Source organism: Chionomys nivalis, chromosome 1 (assembly GCF_950005125.1).
Source record: "Chionomys nivalis chromosome 1, mChiNiv1.1, whole genome shotgun sequence".
In the NCBI taxonomy this organism is placed as follows: Eukaryota; Metazoa; Chordata; class Mammalia; order Rodentia; family Cricetidae; genus Chionomys; species Chionomys nivalis.
Genome location: NC_080086.1, coordinates 176,063,268 through 176,083,609, shown reverse-complemented (window position 1 = coordinate 176,083,609; position 20,342 = coordinate 176,063,268). Strand labels below are relative to the sequence as shown.

General features: G+C 36.5%; 1 protein-coding gene and 2 pseudogenes across 1 annotated transcript; all 3 read left to right on the top strand.

The window, feature by feature from the left end:
* The first annotated feature begins 1,036 nt into the window (after positions 1 to 1,036).
* Positions 1,037 to 1,570, top strand: LOC130862588 (kinesin light chain 4-like; annotated as a pseudogene).
* A 3,269-nt stretch (positions 1,571 to 4,839) lies between these two features.
* LOC130883052 (probable ribosome biogenesis protein RLP24) lies at positions 4,840 to 5,676 on the top strand. Its single transcript, XM_057783241.1, has one exon. It carries the CDS (start codon positions 4,864 to 4,866, stop codon positions 5,353 to 5,355), a length of 492 nt encoding a protein of 163 aa, XP_057639224.1. The 5' UTR covers positions 4,840 to 4,863; the 3' UTR covers positions 5,356 to 5,676.
* A 13,512-nt stretch (positions 5,677 to 19,188) lies between these two features.
* Positions 19,189 to 19,724, top strand: LOC130889224 (peptidyl-tRNA hydrolase 2, mitochondrial-like; annotated as a pseudogene).
* The last annotated feature ends 618 nt before the right edge of the window (positions 19,725 to 20,342 follow it).

The following is a 20,342-nucleotide window of genomic DNA, read 5'->3' as shown; positions in this document are numbered from 1 at the left end:
GCTACTGGCCAATCAGCATTTTATTAAAGCATACAAGCAACAACTCTTTACAGGGTAGAACACCATTGCCACCTTTATTTTTTCAAAACAAAAACTCTGAATTTGATCTTCTTTGTTTAGCTTTTTTCCAGGCTATTATTCATAACAACCTGTAACCACCACTCTAAACAAGATAAATAGCCATAATCCATTTTTTTTAATATGGGTACAGTTTTCTAGGCTACTTCCTGCTGATTGGGGGCACTGTTAATCTTATGGGAACCTAAAAAAAATTAGAATTATGGTCAAGTACTGACTGAAACATTCTGTGACACTTGATCATCTCAGACAGCAGTCTTGAAACTGTCCCAAATGTAGAACTCAGACACCTGGGCTATCTGCTTCTATTGGAGATTTCTCAGGAGTTCTTCCTTGATCAAATCTGATTTTTCTTAGCCCAGAATGAATTCACAGCCTCTCATTTTCTGCAGAAACAAAAACAAACCTCTTCTCCAAAGTAACATATATTTTAACTTAAAATTTGAAGTCAAAGCATTTTCAAAATATATAGGTTGGATTAATCCAGCAGCATTTATAATCAAATGTTTTTAACAGATGTTGCTCCTTCATCAGATGTCAAACAATTCAAATATAACACAATAACATACAGTATCCAGATTCTCTGTGTATTTTCTATCTTTATATAGCTTTATTTTAATATGTATTTCCTTTATTTTCATTTTTAATTTTGAGTTATTTGAGACAGGGTCCTCTGTAACTTTGGCTGTCCTGGAACTTACTTTGTAGACCAGCCTGTCCTTGATACCATAGGAATCTACCTGCCTCTTCCTCCCAAGTGCTGGGATTAAAGGTGTGTACCACCAAACCCAACTCCTCTTTACCTTTCTTTTTTTTAAGGACTTTATCCTTTTACTTTTCTCTACCAAGCCAACATATATTTTTAAACACACTGTAAACCATTTAGAGGTGTTTTTTGTCTGAATCTACCTTTACTGTATATCTCTCTTTTTCTGACCACACGAGTTTCACCCCCAGGATGTCAGGCCTGGTGTTGGGACAGCGGGATGAGCCTACAGGACACCGGCTTAGCGAGGAGGAGATCCTGGACAGTACCAGGTTGGTGAGCCAAGGGCTGGTGGCCCTATGCAGTGAGCACCAGGCTGTGCTACAGAGCCTGTCCCACACCATTGAGTGTCTACAGCAGGGAGGCCATGAGGAAGGGCTGGTGCATGAGAAGGCCCGACAACTGCGGCACTCTATGGAGAACATCAAACTGGGACTGAGTGTGGCCCAGGTAATGCTGGCTCTGGACAGCCACCTGAGCAAGGTGGAATCGGAGAAGCAGAAGCTTCGGGCTCAAGTCCGGTGGCTGTGCCAGGAGAACCAGTGGCCCCGGGACGAACTGGCAAACACTCAGCAGAGGCTACAACACAGTGAGCAGGATGTGGCTCAGCTAGAGGAGAAAAAGAAGCACCTGGAGTTCCTGAGACAGCTGCGTCAGTACGACTAAGATGGACACAACATGGAAAAAAAAAAAGGAGATGCCACCAAGGATTCCCTGGCTCTGTAGTGAGGAGCAGCGGACTGCGTCCTGCCACCCGGCTAGCTTTACCGGAAATAATTACATGGAAACTGTATTTTTTAAAACATTGTTTGGCCCATTAGCTCTAACCTCTTATTTGTTAGCTCTTACATATTGATCTAACCCATTTTTAATATTTTGTGTAGTACCATGAGCTGGCTTACCAGGAAAGATCTTAACCTGCATCTGTCTGGAGTGGGAGAATCATGGCTACTGTCTGACTTGGCTTTTTGTTTTCCAGTATTTTGTTTTGTCTACTGTCTACCTAATTTTTTGTCCTATTAGAGGGCCAAGCAGATTATTTTTTATTAATTAACCAATGAAAGCAACAGATAGACAGATGACATTAACCAATAGACAGATGACGCTTCTCCATCAACTCTCTTTACCTTTCTTTTTTTAAAGGACTTTATCCTTTTACTTTTCTCTCCCAAGCCAACATATATTTCTAAACACACTGTAAACCATTTAGAGGTGTTGTTTGTCTGAATCTATCTTTACTGTATATCTCTCTTTTTCTGACCACATGAGTTTTATTTTGCTAAGCAATATAGCTAGAATTAAAACCATGACTTTGGTAGCTGGATGCACCCCATTCCTTTGCTTTCTGAGAGTCTAGCTTCATGGCAGGGGTACTGGCTGGAGCCATGTTTATTGCCACAACTCTAAGGAGTTTTAAGGTCCCTGCCCACACCAAGAAGCATGCTGTCAGCTATTCATGGACACCATTTAATTGTTTGGTCGCACGGCCTCTTAAAAGAACTGTAAGGTTTTTGTAGCTAACACTGAGTCAGGAAGCCTCTCTTAACTGAGATGTGCTTGCCTCTAGGAAACAGAGCCCACCTGAAAAAATGCTGCTACCAAAAAGCCATGCTTAGTTCTGTTCTTTTGGTGTCTAGAATCCTTACTCTCAGGTTTTATGTAGATGGAAATGTCCACATTGGTGCCATCTGTTGACAGAGGTTTCTGTCCCGCCTGGTCCTGCAGCTGTTCAGTCCCAAAGAAAATACCCAGAAGCATACATTATTAGAGATGAGTAAGCCCAATCTGTAGAATTCAAGTGAGTTTCAGCAGCCTCCTGGACAGCCATATAGGCAGATGAATAATTGCTAGAAATACATCTTTAGTAGCTCAAGTTGCTATACAAAATCTCCACATATCAAAAGGCTTAGACAATAAATTTTTGTTTCTCATGGTTTTGGAAGACACATGTGTCATTATCAGGATGTCCATGTGGTTGACAAAGGCATTCTTCTTGCTCATACACTCACATGACAAAGAAATATCTCACTTCCCTAAGTTTTATAAGGACGTTCCTCATATCTTTCATCTCTACCACATAACCTCACCTGATATTAATTCACTCCCCCTTATTCCATCTACAGATATAGTCATGCTGGAGACTATAGCTTCTACATCTATCTGAAGAAGAAAGAGGCATCGAATCCATGGCAAAATATTTATTTATATATAACAATAGGTTATATTTAACATGCATACTCACTATATATACATATATTTGATATATATATAAATGTATATATATATATATGATATGTCTCATATTAAGCTTTTTCAATCTATTGAGCCTGGATAGAAACCTGTAGATGGAAGCAGATGATTCTCAAGTAAATATACTATATATATATATATATATATATATATACTGTTTCAGATATTTTGGGCCTAAATGGAAGCCTATAGGTGAAAGGAGATTATTTCTCAAGTATATATTCCCTTAAATAAAGCTAAAACAAAGTTAAAATTAAATGTTAAAAAAATAGAGATGCTGGGCGGTGGTGGCGCACGCCTTTAATCCCAGCACTCGGGAGGCAGAGGCAGGCGGATCTCTGTGAGTTCGAGACCAGCCTGGTCTACAAGAGCTAGTTCCAGGACAGGCTCCAAAACCACAGAGAAACCCTGTCTCGAAAAACCAAAAAAAAAAAAAAAAAAAAAAAAAAAAAAAAAAATAGAGATATCCTGATTAGGTTAATACTGAGTAGAATATCAAATACACAGTCCATACTATAATTCCAAGATTTAGGCACAGGGAAAAATACATCAGATATAGTCAACAAAACTTTTAACAGTAAAGGTGTAATCTATAATAAATTTTAAAACACTAATGGCCGTGTGTCCTAAATCAGTTCCTTAAAGCCAAACTCTTAAAAAGTTATAAGCTATACGTGAGCTGATGGGAGCCTGCCAGCTCTGGCCTGACAGTGAGGGAACCAGCATATGACCAAAGTAGTCCCTCTGAATGTGATTGACAATTGTATGGCTGGGGCAGACTCTGGGGCCATTGGTAGTGAGACCAAAATTTATCCTCACTGCTTCCTCTAGCTTTTTGGAACCCATTATCTTTGGAGGGACATCTTGCTCCGCCTAGGTATAGTAGACAGGGCTTTGGTCCTGCCTCAAAGCAATGTGCTAGACCTTGTTGATTTGCTGTGGGAAGTCTTACCCTCCCCAAGGAGTGGATGGTAGTGAAATGGGGGGGGGTGGAAAGGAGCAGGAGGAGGGCAGAGAATGGGAACTGGATTTGGCATGTAAAATGAGAAAAATATTTCTTAAAATGAAATTTAAAAATTAAAACAGAAAAGAAAAAAAATCAAGGTTAATAAAGCATTATGCAATCTAAAAAAAGAAGTTATAAGCTCATCATAAGGTGAGTTATCAAAGCAGAAAGAGTAAAAATGGTATTATGTGTTTACCATGTTTTAGAAACAAGAAATCAATACCATAATCATATAGAAAAGGAAATGAATACAATTACCTGGAAATGCCAAGGGCAATGAAGGCATTAAACCTTCTACCTTCAGTTATGGGCCAGAGAAAACAGAGCTAAAACTACAAATGTTTAGAAACGTTCAGGGACAATTGGATTATGATTTTATGTAGTATAATAGTAAGACAAATTATTATAAAATAGTGACCAGAGGGATTTACTAATTCTCACACAATCTTGAATGCCACTGGATGACCAATTGTTAAATATCGTCACCAGTGAGCCAAAGTAAAGATAGGAAAAGTAATTCAAATCTGCCTCCTTCTTAGTGGATGAATTTCTTTAGTTATGCATACTTGTCATTTCATATATTTGTATTTGCATTAACAAACCACGCTAGAAAAGCCAGTCTACTAGTCATTTGTCTCTAAAGAGGAACATAAACACTAGTAAAGAAAGGACGACTATTTTAAAATCTGACAGCATAATTTAGTATTAAGAATGACTCTAAGGAAGTTCAGCACCTGGGAGGTGGGGCCCACGCGGAGTCAACATGAGGATCGAGAAATGTTATTTCTGTTCCGGGCCGATCTACCCTGGCCACGGCATGATGTTCGTCCGCAACGACTGCAAGGTGTTCCGATTTTGCAAATCCAAGTGTCATAGAAACTTCAAGAAGAAGCGGAATCCACGCAAGGTCAGGTGGACTAAAGCCTTCCGGAAGGCAGCTGACAAGGAGCTCACGGTGGACAACTCATTTGAATTTGAAAAACGTAGAAATGAACCTGTGAAACACCAGCGAGAGCTGTGCAATAAAACTATTGATGCAATGAAGAGGGTTGAAGAGATCAAACAGAAACGGCAGGCTAAGTTTATAATGAACAGGTTGAAGAAAAACAAAGAGCTACAGAAGGTTCAGGATATCAAAGAAGTCAAACAGAACATACATCTTATCCGGGCTCCTCTTGCAGGCAAAGGAAAGCAGGTGGAGGAAAAAATGGTACAGCAGTTACAGGAGGATGTGGACATGGAGGGCGCTTCCTAATGGTGCCGCCTGCAGCCAGCCCTGTGCACACTGGAAACCAGTGGAGACTGTCGGTCCCTAAGTTATTGATTGGTTACATAATGTCCCCCAGGCAAAGGTAACTCGCGTGCTCCTCTCTACAGTGCAGCCTGTAAAAACATCCATTGCGGGTTTCAACTCAATGTTCTGCTTCACTGTGTTATGCTCACAGAAACATGAAAGTTTGTGTGTAGATGAAGGTGTGAACCCTGGACATAACATGGTTGAATTGTTGCTTAATGGCACCAGGCAGCATTTCTGCACTGACTATTATGCTAGTGTGAAATTTGTAATAAAGTAATATTTTCCTTACAAAAAAAAAAAAAAAGAATGACTCTAAGGTGAATAATTTACCATTTGAGAAAGAAGATACATATTTAGAAAATCCTGTTTGTTTAAACATTGTAATAAAAACCCATTTGAGGGAAAGTGGAACAATAACCACTAAAAATGAAAACCAGCAAGTACAACTCCACAGGCACATGACTTTCAGCTTTTAGCACCCACTACCTTGGGTGGGGAGGTTGGAGACAAAGCAGATAGCCTATAATATTTCTGTCCTTCTTGATCTGATTGTGTAACATACTGCCAGGCATCTAACAAGAATTGGACAATATTAATAATAAAAACTGAAAAAATGAATTATGTTGGCCTTGGTTAATATATCCCAAAATATTTATCCTTAAAATAAGTTCTGCCATTGACCCTTTTGTGAAATAAGCTGACTTTGAAACTAGTTGAATATTAGATATCTAATGACAAAATTTATCTTAAATTAGTAAATGGCTTCATTGTTATGTGTTGTTTTCAATTGCATTGAAACCAACTTGCCCAGTCAAGTTAGCCTACTCTTTATAACATTTAATAATACCTTGTATGTTATCTCTTAACCTATCCCCCAAGGCCCTCCTAGGTCAGATCCCCTTACCATTTTAGTTTTGTTAATTTCTGACATTTACCATTAATCTTTGAAATTGATGTTCTCTCTGACCAGCTTTATAGCAAAAATTACCAAATGATGAATGAATGTTGCTTGAAGAAGTAAATCCTATGTACAAACTGGATTCATAGTTCCTGAAGTCTATCTACCTCCTATCTACCTCTGTGTACTCACTATCACATTATGCAGGAAATAAACTAGAACTCTCCTTCTAAGGGTAATAATGCACACTCGATCTCCGCATCTTATCACTGTCCAGTCACCTAATTTCTTCACAACCTTACACAAAAGCTGGGTGATATTTCAATGCAATTATCAGGAAATGTGAGAGGGAAAGGTAGCCAAGTGATTTGGCAGCTGTACAGAATAAAAGGGGCCGTTGGGATCAGGACTATGACTAGCCTCGGGGAAGCAACTTTGACCATGTTGCAAAGTACTTGATCATGCACCTATTGACATGTTTTGAGAAAAGAAATGTGTGACTCGTTATGTTTCCCCAAACTGAAATAGAATCAGCTTTTGTCTTCTTTGTTTCTTTTTCTTTTTACTTGAATCTCCGCTGAGGGGAAGAACTCAATTAATTTTGCAAACTACTAAGGTACATTTTTTAGTGTTTATTAATATAAAAACCTTCAGTTAAAGCTTGAAATACAGAACTGTCTCTTAATTTTTAAATAATTATATCACATTTTTGGAATTTTTATTAGGGTAAAATAATAAGCAATGCTAATCTCTTGGAAATAATTTCAGTTTAATAATGAATTTTTGTCTCTTTCTTTATTATCTTTATATTAGAAAAAAATAGTTTGTATGAAGTACACCGAAAAGAGTAAATTATGGGACCCATAGCATTTATAAGCTTTTTAAACAATTAAATGTTAGAAAGAAATATGGATGTGACCCTATGTAAAATTATTTAGATCTGAGCTCATCCAGTGACTTTATTGTGTAAGCAGCAAAATCTCTTATTTTGCAAATTTATTTTGAAAAGATAAAAGTATAAATCTTATCATATCAGAAATGTCATAATTATATTTTGGTATCACAACAGTAGATTTAAGATAAAAGTCATCAAAATGATTAGTGGAGAGGTGTCTTAAGTTTGTTTCTCTTGCTGTGTTCAAACACTGACAAAGGCAACATGGGAAGGAAAGACTATATTTGCCTCTCAAGGTTAAGGTTCATTGTCAAGGGAAACCAAAGCAGAAACTCAAAGCAGGAACAGAAGCAGAGACCTTGGAAACACACTTCTTAGCGTCCTCCTCCTATGACTTACTCAACTACCCTTCTTATTTTATACAGTTCTGGCCCATTCCCCTAGAACAGTGACTGTTTTTGATTGCTACAACAATTAATAATCAATAACATGCTGCAGACAGACCCACAAGCCAATCTGATGAATGTGTTTTCCCAGCTGAGGTTCTCTCTTCCCAGGTATGTTGATGCCGGTATTAGCCATCTATGAGGGGAGTGAGCAAGCACATAACTTGATGTTGATAATAGCATTAATGAAAGCAAAGATACTTAATATTAATGGACTAATACTATGTCAATCTCTATGAATTTTATATGTACTATTATTTTTATTTTGTCTTTACAACACTTTGTTGGAGCGTATTATTTTTACTCTGATCCAAAATTTTCTCAGTATTAATTCTTTATTTTAACTAACCTAGAAAATCACTATTATTAATTAGCATACAGAATACTCTCCCGGCTTTTCCTCACAACCACTGCACAGCGCTTGACTGTATCAATGCACGCATATTTGAAGTTAACACAGGAAGTTAACTTATTATAGAACTGTCATGAGGAACAGTTGCTAATTGCATTATTTGATGATCATTTATATTCAACTCACAGCAACTGGTGATAATTCCCTCTGCACATGGCTCTTTCTGATAGAGTTATATATAAAATCCCAAATTAGGTGGAATCATAATTGTTTTGTGAGTTTAAGAACAGAACAATGGAGACATTATTATTGAATAATATTCTGGAATGTCTAAATAGTATAACACAGAGATCATAACAGAGTGTTCTTCAAGGAATATCAGTGTTCAATTACAGTTATTTGGTACGATGCCCATTTTACCAACACTGCCTTTTATTCCTAACAGTAATGCATTTGTCACTTCTGATCTCCCTTAAACAAACGACTCATGTTTCTTTTTCTTTCTTTCTGGAAGATATTTTCACATATGCTGAAAGAATCTCTGAGATAACTTTATTACCAATTTTGAATTTTGACTTTTTCTTTAAACTGATAGCCAATAATGTACATGCTCATCATGAACAAACTGATATTGTAAAGCATATACAAATCAAGAAAAGGTTAATTCTTATTTATTGACAAATGGTCTTCAAAGATATCATTTTGGTGCAAAATTTAAAAAGTCCACTCTACTTTTTTCAATAATACACTGTACCATCACTAATTATAGTCATATTGACTATAATTTCCATAGTACCAAAGCAAGGTATTTTTCTTTATAACTTTGAAAGTCACTGTAACCCTGAATATTCTGAACAAAACTCATAAGAATATATTAAATGTGAACATTCCAGGACAGACTATGAAGCCACAAGAGAAACCCTGACTTGAAAAACCAAAAATAAATAAATAAATAAATAAATGGAAAAGAAAAAAGAAATTATACAGGCAGATCAAACAAAACATCTATTAGTGGTTTGCGATACTCAACTAACCTAGAAAGATAATTAACAGGAAATACAGAAATTCAAAACTGCAACAAGAATAAGAAGTACAGAAAGTTTTGTTCCCTGAATTCAGAATATGTTAGTGCTTATTAACTTTTTTATGTTCATGCCAAATTATGACTTAATTTGACATTGAGGGAATGTGGACAGATAGAAGGAAAACCCAGAGGAGGACAGAGTTAAGGAGCAACTAAAACATTACATAGATGTTTCTTTTTCTTTCTAAATGTAGATGTATTCTCCAAAAGCTCATGGGTTTCTAGGCATATGTATTAATAATTCTAGCCTTTGCCTCTACCAGTCCTTACAACAATGCTTGCTACTTATCACCAGTACATTTTAGAACCATTGCCAAGATCGTGTTATTTTAACCAAACATTTTGGTTTTCATTTTATGAGGAATAACACATAATCAATGTTTAAAACTGAAAAACAAAGAAGATATTTTCAGATAGAAGATTTTGAACATTTGTCTATCTCCAAATAACCTCAAATTTGTAAAATAAATATCTATTCTGTTTATTTATTTGTGCTTCTTATATTATGGCTTGCTGTTTTGTGTGGGCTAAATATTTTCAACAATATTACCACAATGCTAGTGTTTCTCACAGAGTGGGAAGATCATTTACCATGTATTTTTTATAGGATATTTGAACTAAACAGAAATTTAAAAGGGTATAACTCAATAAAGAATATTTTAGAAATGATAATTGGCAATATAATTCCTGGGTTATAGAAAAATAGTTTAGGCATCATATATATATTTCATATAGTGTATCACTATATTAAAACTGTATGATTTCACTTTTTGCACTATTTGAGAAGTCTCCGGTCCTCCAGATATTTAGGACGATGAGTATGTCTTTTTATTCAGTTATAAAATAATGGGTGAAAATTGGACTCTTTTAATAGTAAATTTATTTTCTTTCATTATTTATATTATTGTGAGAACTTATCTATTCAGTATTCTTCATCTTCGGGTTTTGTCTTCTCGTTTTATCAAAGTAATTGTGCTCTGCTTATTTTTATTAACTTTATCATGTTCTAAAGACAATAGTTTCTTAAATGTGTTTAAGTATTGTCTTTTCAAGTTAATGTTTTAATAATTCCACAAATAGGTAAAACTTATTACATTTTAAATGCAGTTATCCTAACTAAGGAACATTTCTCTTCAATCTGCATGAATGCTGTGGAATGGGTAACTTTTGCTTCTTTGTGATTGTATTAAACTTTATTCACGCAGTATTTAGATTATTATTTTGTCACTAATTGGCATTATCTATGCACTTTTTATTTTAACTCTATTTTTATCTCCCAGTTAATAACTTCAGGTATCCATGTTGCATAAGCTACTTTTGGTATGGACTTAAGCCAGCAAAAACAAACAAAATATGAAAAAAGACTGTTGAGCAAAAAAAAAGTTTGACAGAAGAACAACTAATTAGATAACATAATTTGATCTCTTTCTAAGGAGCGTGAATTAAGAAAATACTGTTTTTATCACTGAAACTTTATCTTACATTCTACCCTCTTTTATTTGTTTTTTAATTGAGGTACAGACACAACCTCTCTTGATAATATTCTTTTTTATTTCAACACAAGAAAAGCGGACTTACATGAAAAAAGACATATTGGTTTTATGAAATCAAGGTGAAGTTTGTGTCTGAGACAAAACATGAGGTAGTGTAATGTCCAAAGATGCAAAACACACATTAATCCTACCGTTATTGTTTACAGAATAAAAATATAAGGTCTGCCACAATAGACACATATGTGGCTTTCATTATGTCCATTTGTCTTTCTTTGTCCACTTAGCTGTGATGTGTTGTTGCTGCAGCCAAATACCCAGCCTGGACCAGTCATCTCTATTTACCGTGCTGCAGTGTGTACAGGAAAAACACCACTGGAAATATTGTTATAAAATGGTCTCTGATACCTATTATTTATCTATTCATTTTCCACAGCCTTCACTGAAGCCTCGAGCCACTCCAGAGAAGACATTTGTCATAGCAAAGTCTTAATGAAATCTAGGGAAGGATGGGCATCTAAAGAAATGACAAAAGATACCTTGTCTTGGGAGACTTGTGGACTTAGTGACAGGTTACCTGTAGAAGTTCATTTTAGAGGAAGAAAACCTTGAAAATGGATTTTAAAGTTTCCTTTTATTTTAAATAGCTGCTTTCTGTTAAGGAAAAATGTGTAAGAAAAACCATGGGTTTTTAAATAGCTGCTTATGGCCTATAACAACTTGATGATCCAATCTGAAACACAGGCTATACTTGAAAACAACAAGTAAGAAATCTTCATTCCTCGATACATATTCCAAGGAAACTTTAATCATTATCTTAATATTTAAAACAATAAAGCCTGTAGCCATATTGCAAAGATTTTTTTACGTTTTTATAGAGAGAGGGACAGTTATAACTAACTGTTGATAAACCACTACCCTACTGCCAAGAAAAACAATGATTATGCATTGATATGGAACAGTCATACTGTTAGGAAGTGACATGCCCTTCCCATGTTATCAGTGTTGCACACTTTAGGATGAAATGTGCAGCTTTTCTTATAGTTTGAAGGGACTTTAAACTTTCCTTTGTCTTATAAACATTTAACACCTGACATATCAATGGAGTTCCTGCCTAGAACTTTAGCCTAATCATTTATCTAGTTCATGAATGTTTTCTTTCCATGCTCTAAATGGACTTTTGTGAGAAGAAAGGAAACAAAAGCTGCATATTAGGTTGATTCCAGAAAAATTAAGACACAATGACACCATCTTCAGGAGACTCCATTGTTCCAATAATTCCCCAAGGGCATTTATCTATTTTTTTCCTCATATCCATGTTCATTCTACTGTATGTTAAATGAAGAACTTTAAAAAAAAATTATACCCCTTCATCCAGACATATTCAAGAAGAAAATTCATTTAAAGTCCAAGTATAATAGGAGCTCTTTCTGTGCAAGTACAAAGTCTGGTGCATTACTTTTCTCAAAAGCAATACAATGTAGTAAACATACATTTGCCTCAGTAGAACTGCGTAGAAAATAAATAAATATGAACACATCATTCATTTATAACTGTGAGTTATCTGTATTACCTGATTGATACATATGTCTAGTATTTCAGGCAGCATACCAGTGAAGAGATGAAAGAAGAAAAAGAAATGAAGAACTTTAAAAAAAATAAAATGTGGTCCATTAAAACATTGAGTCCAATAAGATCTTCCTTCTTAACCTTTCCCCAAAGTTCAGCGCATCAAAGGCTAATCACAAGGTTCATGAATTGTTTGGCTTGCAGAATGAAGTATTTTGTTCTAATTGAATGAGCCTAGTACACATTCTGCATGTAGAATAGATTTCTAAATTAATTTTTCACTCCTCTTGTCATCTGAAAGCATCTAAGGTAACACAATTTTCAACAATTTAAAAACAAATGACTTCAATTCAACTGGCCTATATTTTATGCCTTTTAAAAAATTAACTGTTATCACAGCTCAATGTGCCAAGTGTCAACCTTATCAAATTTCTCAGTGCCCAAGGAAATGAATGTAATTGCTTCCTCTGTATGATATATTGTACATAATTGGCTTCCTATCACAAAGCAGCTGGAAAATATTCACAAAATCTGAAAGAAGCCTGCGTTTGTATTCAGGTCACAAACTCCAAATGTGTGTTTTTGTTTTAATGTAGGCTGTGACAAAAGCAACAATAAAATCTCTGTTGATATAAAGAAACTAACAGAAACAAACGTAGAAAGTCATCAATTATTTTGTAGATTAACATTGTTATGAATAAAGCTATTGTGGTCAACTCAATATTTCCTTGGTATTTTGTACTTATTCACAAAATCGCAAATTTTTATTTTCTTAAATATTTTTAAATTAATAGAATTGTTAATATTTAGATTTAAATATTTTCTGTGCCTCTTACAAATCCATGTGGACCCCCAATAATATTTCTGATATAATTTCTTCAAATAAAACCAACTATAGATGGTTATGTCTCCAGAAATATCTCCCGTTTACTTGGATGTGTTTCCATCAGGAAATCTCCATCACAGAAATCCAAAGATGGAGCACAGGGAAGTACATCTCCCTTCTGTGATGGGCATTGTTTACCACCACTTGCATGTTATATGGGCTTAATAAGGACTTCTAAAATATAAGTGTGGAGGGCATGTGGAGGGCGTGTGGAGGGTGGGTGTGTGAGTGGGGGGTGGGGGTGTATGTTTTTGCATACATGCCTATGTGGGTTTGTGTGTCTTCAAGCATATGACCTGAGCTATTTGTAGAGATCTGAAGACAACTTTTAAGAATTAGTTCTCAGCCGGGCAGTGGTGGAGAACGCCTTTAATCCCAGCACTCAGGAGACAGAGGCAAGTAGATCACTGTGAATTTGAGACCAGTCTACTCTACAAGAGCTGGTTACAAGACAGGCTCCAAAGCTATTGAGAAGTCCTGTCTTTTTAAAAAATATTTATTTATTTATTACATATACAATATTCTGTCTGTGTGTATGCCTGCAGGCCAGAAGAGGGCACCAGACCGACCCCATTACAGATGTTTGTGATCCACCATGTGGTTGCTGGGAATTGAACTCAGGACCTTTGGAAGAGCAGACAATACTCTTAACCTCTGAGCCATCTCTCCAGCCCCAGAAGTCCTGTCTTGAAAAAAATAAAAGATAAAGAAAAAGAATTGATTCTCTTCTTCCTTCTTGTTTTGAGGAAGAGCCTGTTTCTATAACTTTCTTCCATTGAGTCTGACCTTTTCCCCCTCCTATTCCACCATAAAGCACTAGAATTACAGATGTATACTACCATGTTGACTTTTAACCTGGATTCTTGGATTTGGACTCAGGTTATTAAGATTGGACAGCAAACACTTTCTTCCACTGAGATGTCTCCCCGGAACCATTAGTGATGCCTCTTAACATTGATAATTACACTGAGTTTAAGGGAAAGTGTGTACTTTTTAGACGAAAATACTGAAGTATTTAGAGTTACCATGCCTGCAACCTACTCTCAAACATTTAAGAAAAGTTAAAGATACGTAATAAAGGAAAAGGAGCATAGAGACAGAAAGATACTATGAAATACTAACATTTCAGGCAGCATTGTTGTTGTTAAATAATAACATTTGGCAAATCTTACTTATGTCACAGCTGTCTACAGTCTTATACATCAAAGAAGTTGAAACAACCATCTCAAATGAAGACATTGAAAACATAGCACAAGGATACATCGTGAACACTTAAAGAAAATAAGGACTATAATAGATATGGGAAAAATACTTTCACTGCTGTGAAACACAGTAGGAAGCCCAAATGAACCACTAGTTTTTCTAATATTAGTTGCTTAAATGTGTGAGGATATGTGGATCTTATAAATATCGATTGAAAATGGTTTAGTGGTAACTGTTTTATATACAACACAATTCTTGCTGAATATAGACTTAATGAAACCTAGAAAATACAAATTGTATTGAGATACCTACACTGTAGTGAAAACAAAACCACACAAAAAAGAAACCCTGCCCCATGGCTTAGGGAGCATCCTGGGAGCAAGGAAGGAAAGATTGTAACAACCCGAGGTTAGGGCAGACTGACCTGAAACACTGTCTTTCGAATACTTCAGTGACATTGAAGTCACACATTCACACTGTTTGTGATTGCCTAGAGAAAATCTATCCAAATATCAAGCCTGTAAAATTTCCAACGTAGACTAGGAGGAGACTATGAAGCCTCACTCCTACCTTAAGGAGATTTGGAAGTTGAAAGCCCCTGGGTAGGAAGAACCAATTTGCTTCAAGGAAGAATCCCGTTTAGGATGCTCATGGCTTTAGTAGCTGTCACTACTCCCATGAGAAAGGCACTGATTGATCTCAGTGGGCTGTGAAAGGAGGACATGAACATGGGAAGTGAATGTGTCAGGGTTGTTTGGGAGAAGTTAGAGGGTAAATGTAAGATTAATATTATAAGAATATAGTATACATCTCTGAAATTAACAGAGTGAATAAAAACACTGGATTGATTTTGTAATTAGATTGTATGGTTTTGTAATTAGATTATATGGATACATTTGGTAAATGAGTCAACATGCATGTGCATGCATGCACACACATTCACACACACACACAGAGCGAGAGCGAGAGCAAGAGAGCGAGAGAGCAAGAGAGAGAGAGCGAGAGAGAGAGAGAGAGAGAGAGAGAGAGAGAGAGAGAAGAAGAAGGAGGAGGAGGAGGAGGAGGAGGAGGAGGAGGAGTTTCCCAAAAGTTTAAAATGGTTACTTCCTAGAGAAAATGAGATCCCATACTAAATTGCCCCTTTTCCTGTATTTGGACAGTCAGAAAACAATATGAATCAGTGTCTTCTTACTAGCAGCATGAGACGGAATACAAATCGAACTGAGGATTCTCAATCTCCTCTATACATCCATGTCTCTCATCTGTGTGACATTTTGGAACACTTCAGTAGAAGCTTTGAATGTGAGAGTAGATGTGATGATTGGGGGAAAAGTGCAGTGATGGGGACAGAAATAAAAGAGAGCTACACAGGGTAAAATGATAAGGGGCTCAGGGAGAGTCATAGCTCTCATGTCTAGCAGTTAACTGGACAGAAATAAAATCAGTCATCAGATTCATTGCCCTTGGGTCAGAGAGATCTTTCCTTAGACCACTGGATAAAAAAGTTGGAGAGAATTACAAACATCTGAAAGTAAAGAGCACCGCAAATGCTCCAGTACATACAACACACACACACACACACACACACACACACACACACACACACAAAGACAGATCCAACTACAAGAAAACACACATCCAACCACAAGAAAGTGGGTGATTAAACTATTCAAAGTAAATAATTGCCTGTCCTCTACTTATAAAGTCTTTGTATATTCATAATATTACCTTCATTTACTTATTTTCTCTAATATTTTAAAAATTCTTATTGCTAAGAATTGTAAGTTCTCATTTTTCTGATTGAAGGTATTTATTTCTCTCTACATAAAGGTAAAGATAAGAGCAGGATGGACTGGGCTGCATTAGGGTGGGAAGCTCATCAGAAACCATTTTTTTTAGAAAAAACATGACCAACCTTAAGTCTTAATGAAAAACATCATTTATGTAGTACATTTCTAAATGAAATTTATTTATTGATGTCAAAATAATTTTGGAGTATTTAGAGTGACTTCACTGATCAAATAAGCCTGAAGACAGAGGGGCCGTAGTCATTGGCTACTTCTCAGGAAACTGAAGAGGGTTAGAAGTCATTTGGCATTCTAACCATCAAATCACTCAGCCATATCCTCTAACGGGGGCATTTTCCATTACTTTCTTCAATTAACTTTCTTATGTATCCCATCAGAAATGAAGAGGATGATAATAACTTACTTGAATACTTATTAATTCTAGTAGAACTCTTTCCTTAAGTTTTAATGTAATATTGACTTGAAAGAGATTTTTAGATATGATGAGTTAAGTGAAAAGAATCATAGCCTAGTGGACTCTGGCAAAACTAAGAAAAAAGAAAGCGTTGGCTATAGATCCTTGAGCAAATGACTACAACTCTACATGGCTCATTTTCCTTGACTTTAAAATGGAGATCATAATAGTCCCTAATTTATAAAGTTGTTATAATAATTAAATGAGTTAATGTATGAAAACACTTAGCTCGATGAGTGGAACATAGTAAATGTTCAATAAACATTATCATTCAATTCTCAGTTAAAAGAATGTGAGAATTAAAGATTATGCTCATGCCTGTTTAATGGGAAAGAACAAATAGCTATTGAAAAGCCAATGTTATTAGGCTCTACCCCACCCTCTTCTACATTCAGGATTCATTAACTCTTTAATTCAGATTTAAGAACTGATAACTATAAAGGTTCAGGAAGTACCACAGAGAATAGGAAGATCAATGAGAAATCGAACCCAGGTCTCTCATGCAGCAAAACACCGCCCTTTTCACTACTGCACATTGTAATGCCTTTCAGCTTAGCTTGTGGCAGGAAGAGAAATCACTGTGAATTAAGGGATTTTTAAGTACTAGGTTTCTTGACTGTGAGTTTCAAAAGTATAAGTTTGATTTTTACTGTTCTTCAATGCAGGCAATTTTTAACTACTTTGTGGGCCTAGATATACATGTATGAAATCTCTCTCTCTCTCTCTCTCTCTCTCTCTCTCTCTCTCTCTCTCCCTGTGAGTGTGTGTGTGTGTGTGTCTCTTTCTCTCTCCCTCCTTTCCTCCCTCCCTCCTTCTCTGGCTCTCTCTCTTTCTCTCTCTCTCTCTGTCTCTCTCTCTCTCTCTGTCTCTGTCTGTCTGTTTCTCTGTGTGTGTGTGTGTATGTGTGTGTGTGTGTCTGTCTGTCTGTCTCTCTATCTCCCTCCTTTCATCCCTCCCTCCTTCTCTCCCTCTCTCTCTTTCTCTGGCTCTCTCTCTTTCTCTGTCTCTCTCTGTCTGTGTGTGTGTGTGTGTGTGCTCACGCATGTGCATGTGTGCGTGTTTACCACCCACATGTGGAGAACACTTTGCAGTTTTCTGTTCTCTGCCATCACCGTTTTGGTCCCTGGGAATAAACTTAGGTAATCAAGTTTAACATTGAATACTTTTGAACCCTCTTGCAATACCAAGTCAAGTAAGGTATAATAACTATCTAAGGTAGCAGTATCATGGGATTTTCACGATCATTTGGCCCCCTTTTCACTCTGTCCTTTCCCCACAACACGAAAGATGGAAGAGACAAGGTAAGATGAGGAACTAAAATTCAGCCCCATCTCTCCTTGTGTGAGAGAAAAACGAAATTGTGAAAGGGTTTCTGGACTCTCATGGATTCTGAGCTGCTGGCAGAAAATTATATATATACACACAAATTCCCATCACAAATTCCCTCGTTGAAAATATTTCATGAAGTCTTTGACCCTCTGCAGCCTCATGTAACCGTGATATTGAGCTAGATGACTCACACTCACTTCTCTGAAAACCTTAGGCTCACCTAGGCCTCCCATGCACCCAATTAGAGTGGACCTTTAAGACTGACATATGGTTCTGGCATTGCCCCCATCCATTTAAAAGGAATGAGCACCTTTGTTAGCTCAGTTGAATGAGCAGAGGATGAAATAGTCAAGGCTTTGGTGATTTAATGAACAGATACTAAAGGTGTGCATTTATGCATGCAGAAAGAAAGTATAAAATAAAGTCATCTTCATGATCATACATAAGTTCACTGTAGCATCTCATTATGGGCTATTCTGAAAGTAGAACAAATTCTAGTGGAATTCTGAAAAATTATTTCACAATATGGTTGAGGCTTCAAAAATTATATCCCAAATATAAATTTAAAATCCAGTTTCTATGAGATATTTTCAGTAATGGAGTTAATTTGAACTATCTAAATAAATAATTACTAAATTTCATTTTATATTTATGGAATAGGGTATACAGGGAATTTATTGTTCCATATCAACTTATCCAGGAATCACCGAAATCTAGGGAGAAATAGGCAAACAAGAAAAAAGAAAAATTTGTAACTGAAATGTGTCTTTTATTATTACATAAACAATGACAGCAAAATTAGAAAACCATTAGTGGTTTCAATACAAGCTGTCAGTTAGATTTTAAAGACCAGTGGTCTTTTCCCCAAACTACTCTGCTAGTTGTAATTGATTTACCTGCTCCACACTTAGGCACACTATACATTGTCCTTCAAAGAGTATGGAAACAGCACTATTTTCTTACGATAACCAATAAAAAAGTGATATGACATGTTAGATTCTAAATCAAATAAAACATGACACATATTTTTTAATCTTCCGTATCACACAAAGTAGCATGTTTTGTCAGATAATTTACTGATGTCAATGTATAATTTGTCTCTCCCATTCATCTTGGGTTTCATGTCTAGCACACCCATCTCAGAGGCAACCAGTACCACTGGAGAAATACCAGGAAAAGGAGAGAGAAACGGAGTAGTACACAGTCTGTGATTCTGTGGTTGGGAACAGACAGAAGACACTATCCAAATCCTTTCTGGCCAAAGATACAGTTCTGTAGAAGGAAACAAGAATGCAATGTACTGAATCAGGAAGTAAAGCATGTTGTTTGTTTAGGAGTGGAGAACCACAAGTCGTGAATGCGTTGGAAGTATTTTTAATGCTCTCCAAATCCTTGCTTATGGAGTATTTGGTTCCAATAGATACACTCAGTTTGGCTGAGTTGTTTGTGGCATATGCCTGGGCTGGCATATCCAGGGATACCTTGGGATGTTTGTTACCCCAGAACTCAAGAGATGAGACAAATACAGACCCAGAGACAGAAACCTAAGCAATCATCTTGGGAGAGAATGGGGAGTACAAAACCATTCTTGTGGTTCGAACTGACCTAAAGATGGGAAAAGGAAAGATTGGTGCCCAGTGTTCTCGTGCTGCTGTTTTCTGCCTACAAACAGATGCATAGGAGAAACCATCAAGGTAATCAAAAAGTGGGAATACTGTGGTGAGCTCAAAGCCCCAAATGAAGACACTCTCATTAACTTACTAATCAATGCAAAAATATCGAGACTGATTGTAAATTTAATTCAAGATTCTGAATATACTCAGACTGAACCAGGCTTTCAAACTACCATAGAACGTGAGCCAGGACAAGTAGAATTAATTGATGAAGGTACTAGCCACATAGAACTTTACTAGATTGGCCTTTGTCTGACAATGAGTCTGTTGGAATAGTATAAAGCCTGTCAGAAAAAAAAAAAAAAGGCTTAATTCTTGTCCCACTTTTAAAAAAATAAGAGTTTACTGAATCATCCAGGATACTGAGAATTTTCAATGTAGGAATTCTTCAGATGGTAGTTTGTTGATAAGAAAACTACTGAAAGTTTTATTTTGGATATATCTTCTTCAAAAAAATTGTCCCCTGCTCCCCATGTGTAGCTGCTTAAAACCGCTTGAGGCTTTTCTCTTCAACCTGTTGCAGGAACTTCTTCCGCTCCTTCAGCCAATAGCTGTTGAGATACCAGCCTGTTAGGGCGTGGTCTCTCTCTCTATAAAAAAGCAACAACTGCCCTCTGTGCTCTCTCTCTCTGGCTTCCGGCTCCGTTTCCTACGACTAGGCTCCCTTCCTGATTGTGCAGAGGGCTGTTGTCTGGGACGGAGATCTGTAAGTTTTTCCCCCTTTAAATAAATAACCATTTTATTAATCATAATTCCAAACTGGTGTGGGATTGCTTGCGAGTTATGCCTTCATCAACCCTGTGGACACACCAAGTAATGAGGGGGATGCTGTGAGAGTTACAGATTGTCTTTATTATG

Coding starts and splice junctions, on each gene's coding strand:
- LOC130883052 (XM_057783241.1), top strand. CDS start 4,864: ATGAGGATCGAGAAATGTTATTTCTGTTCCGGGCCGATCTACCCTGGC.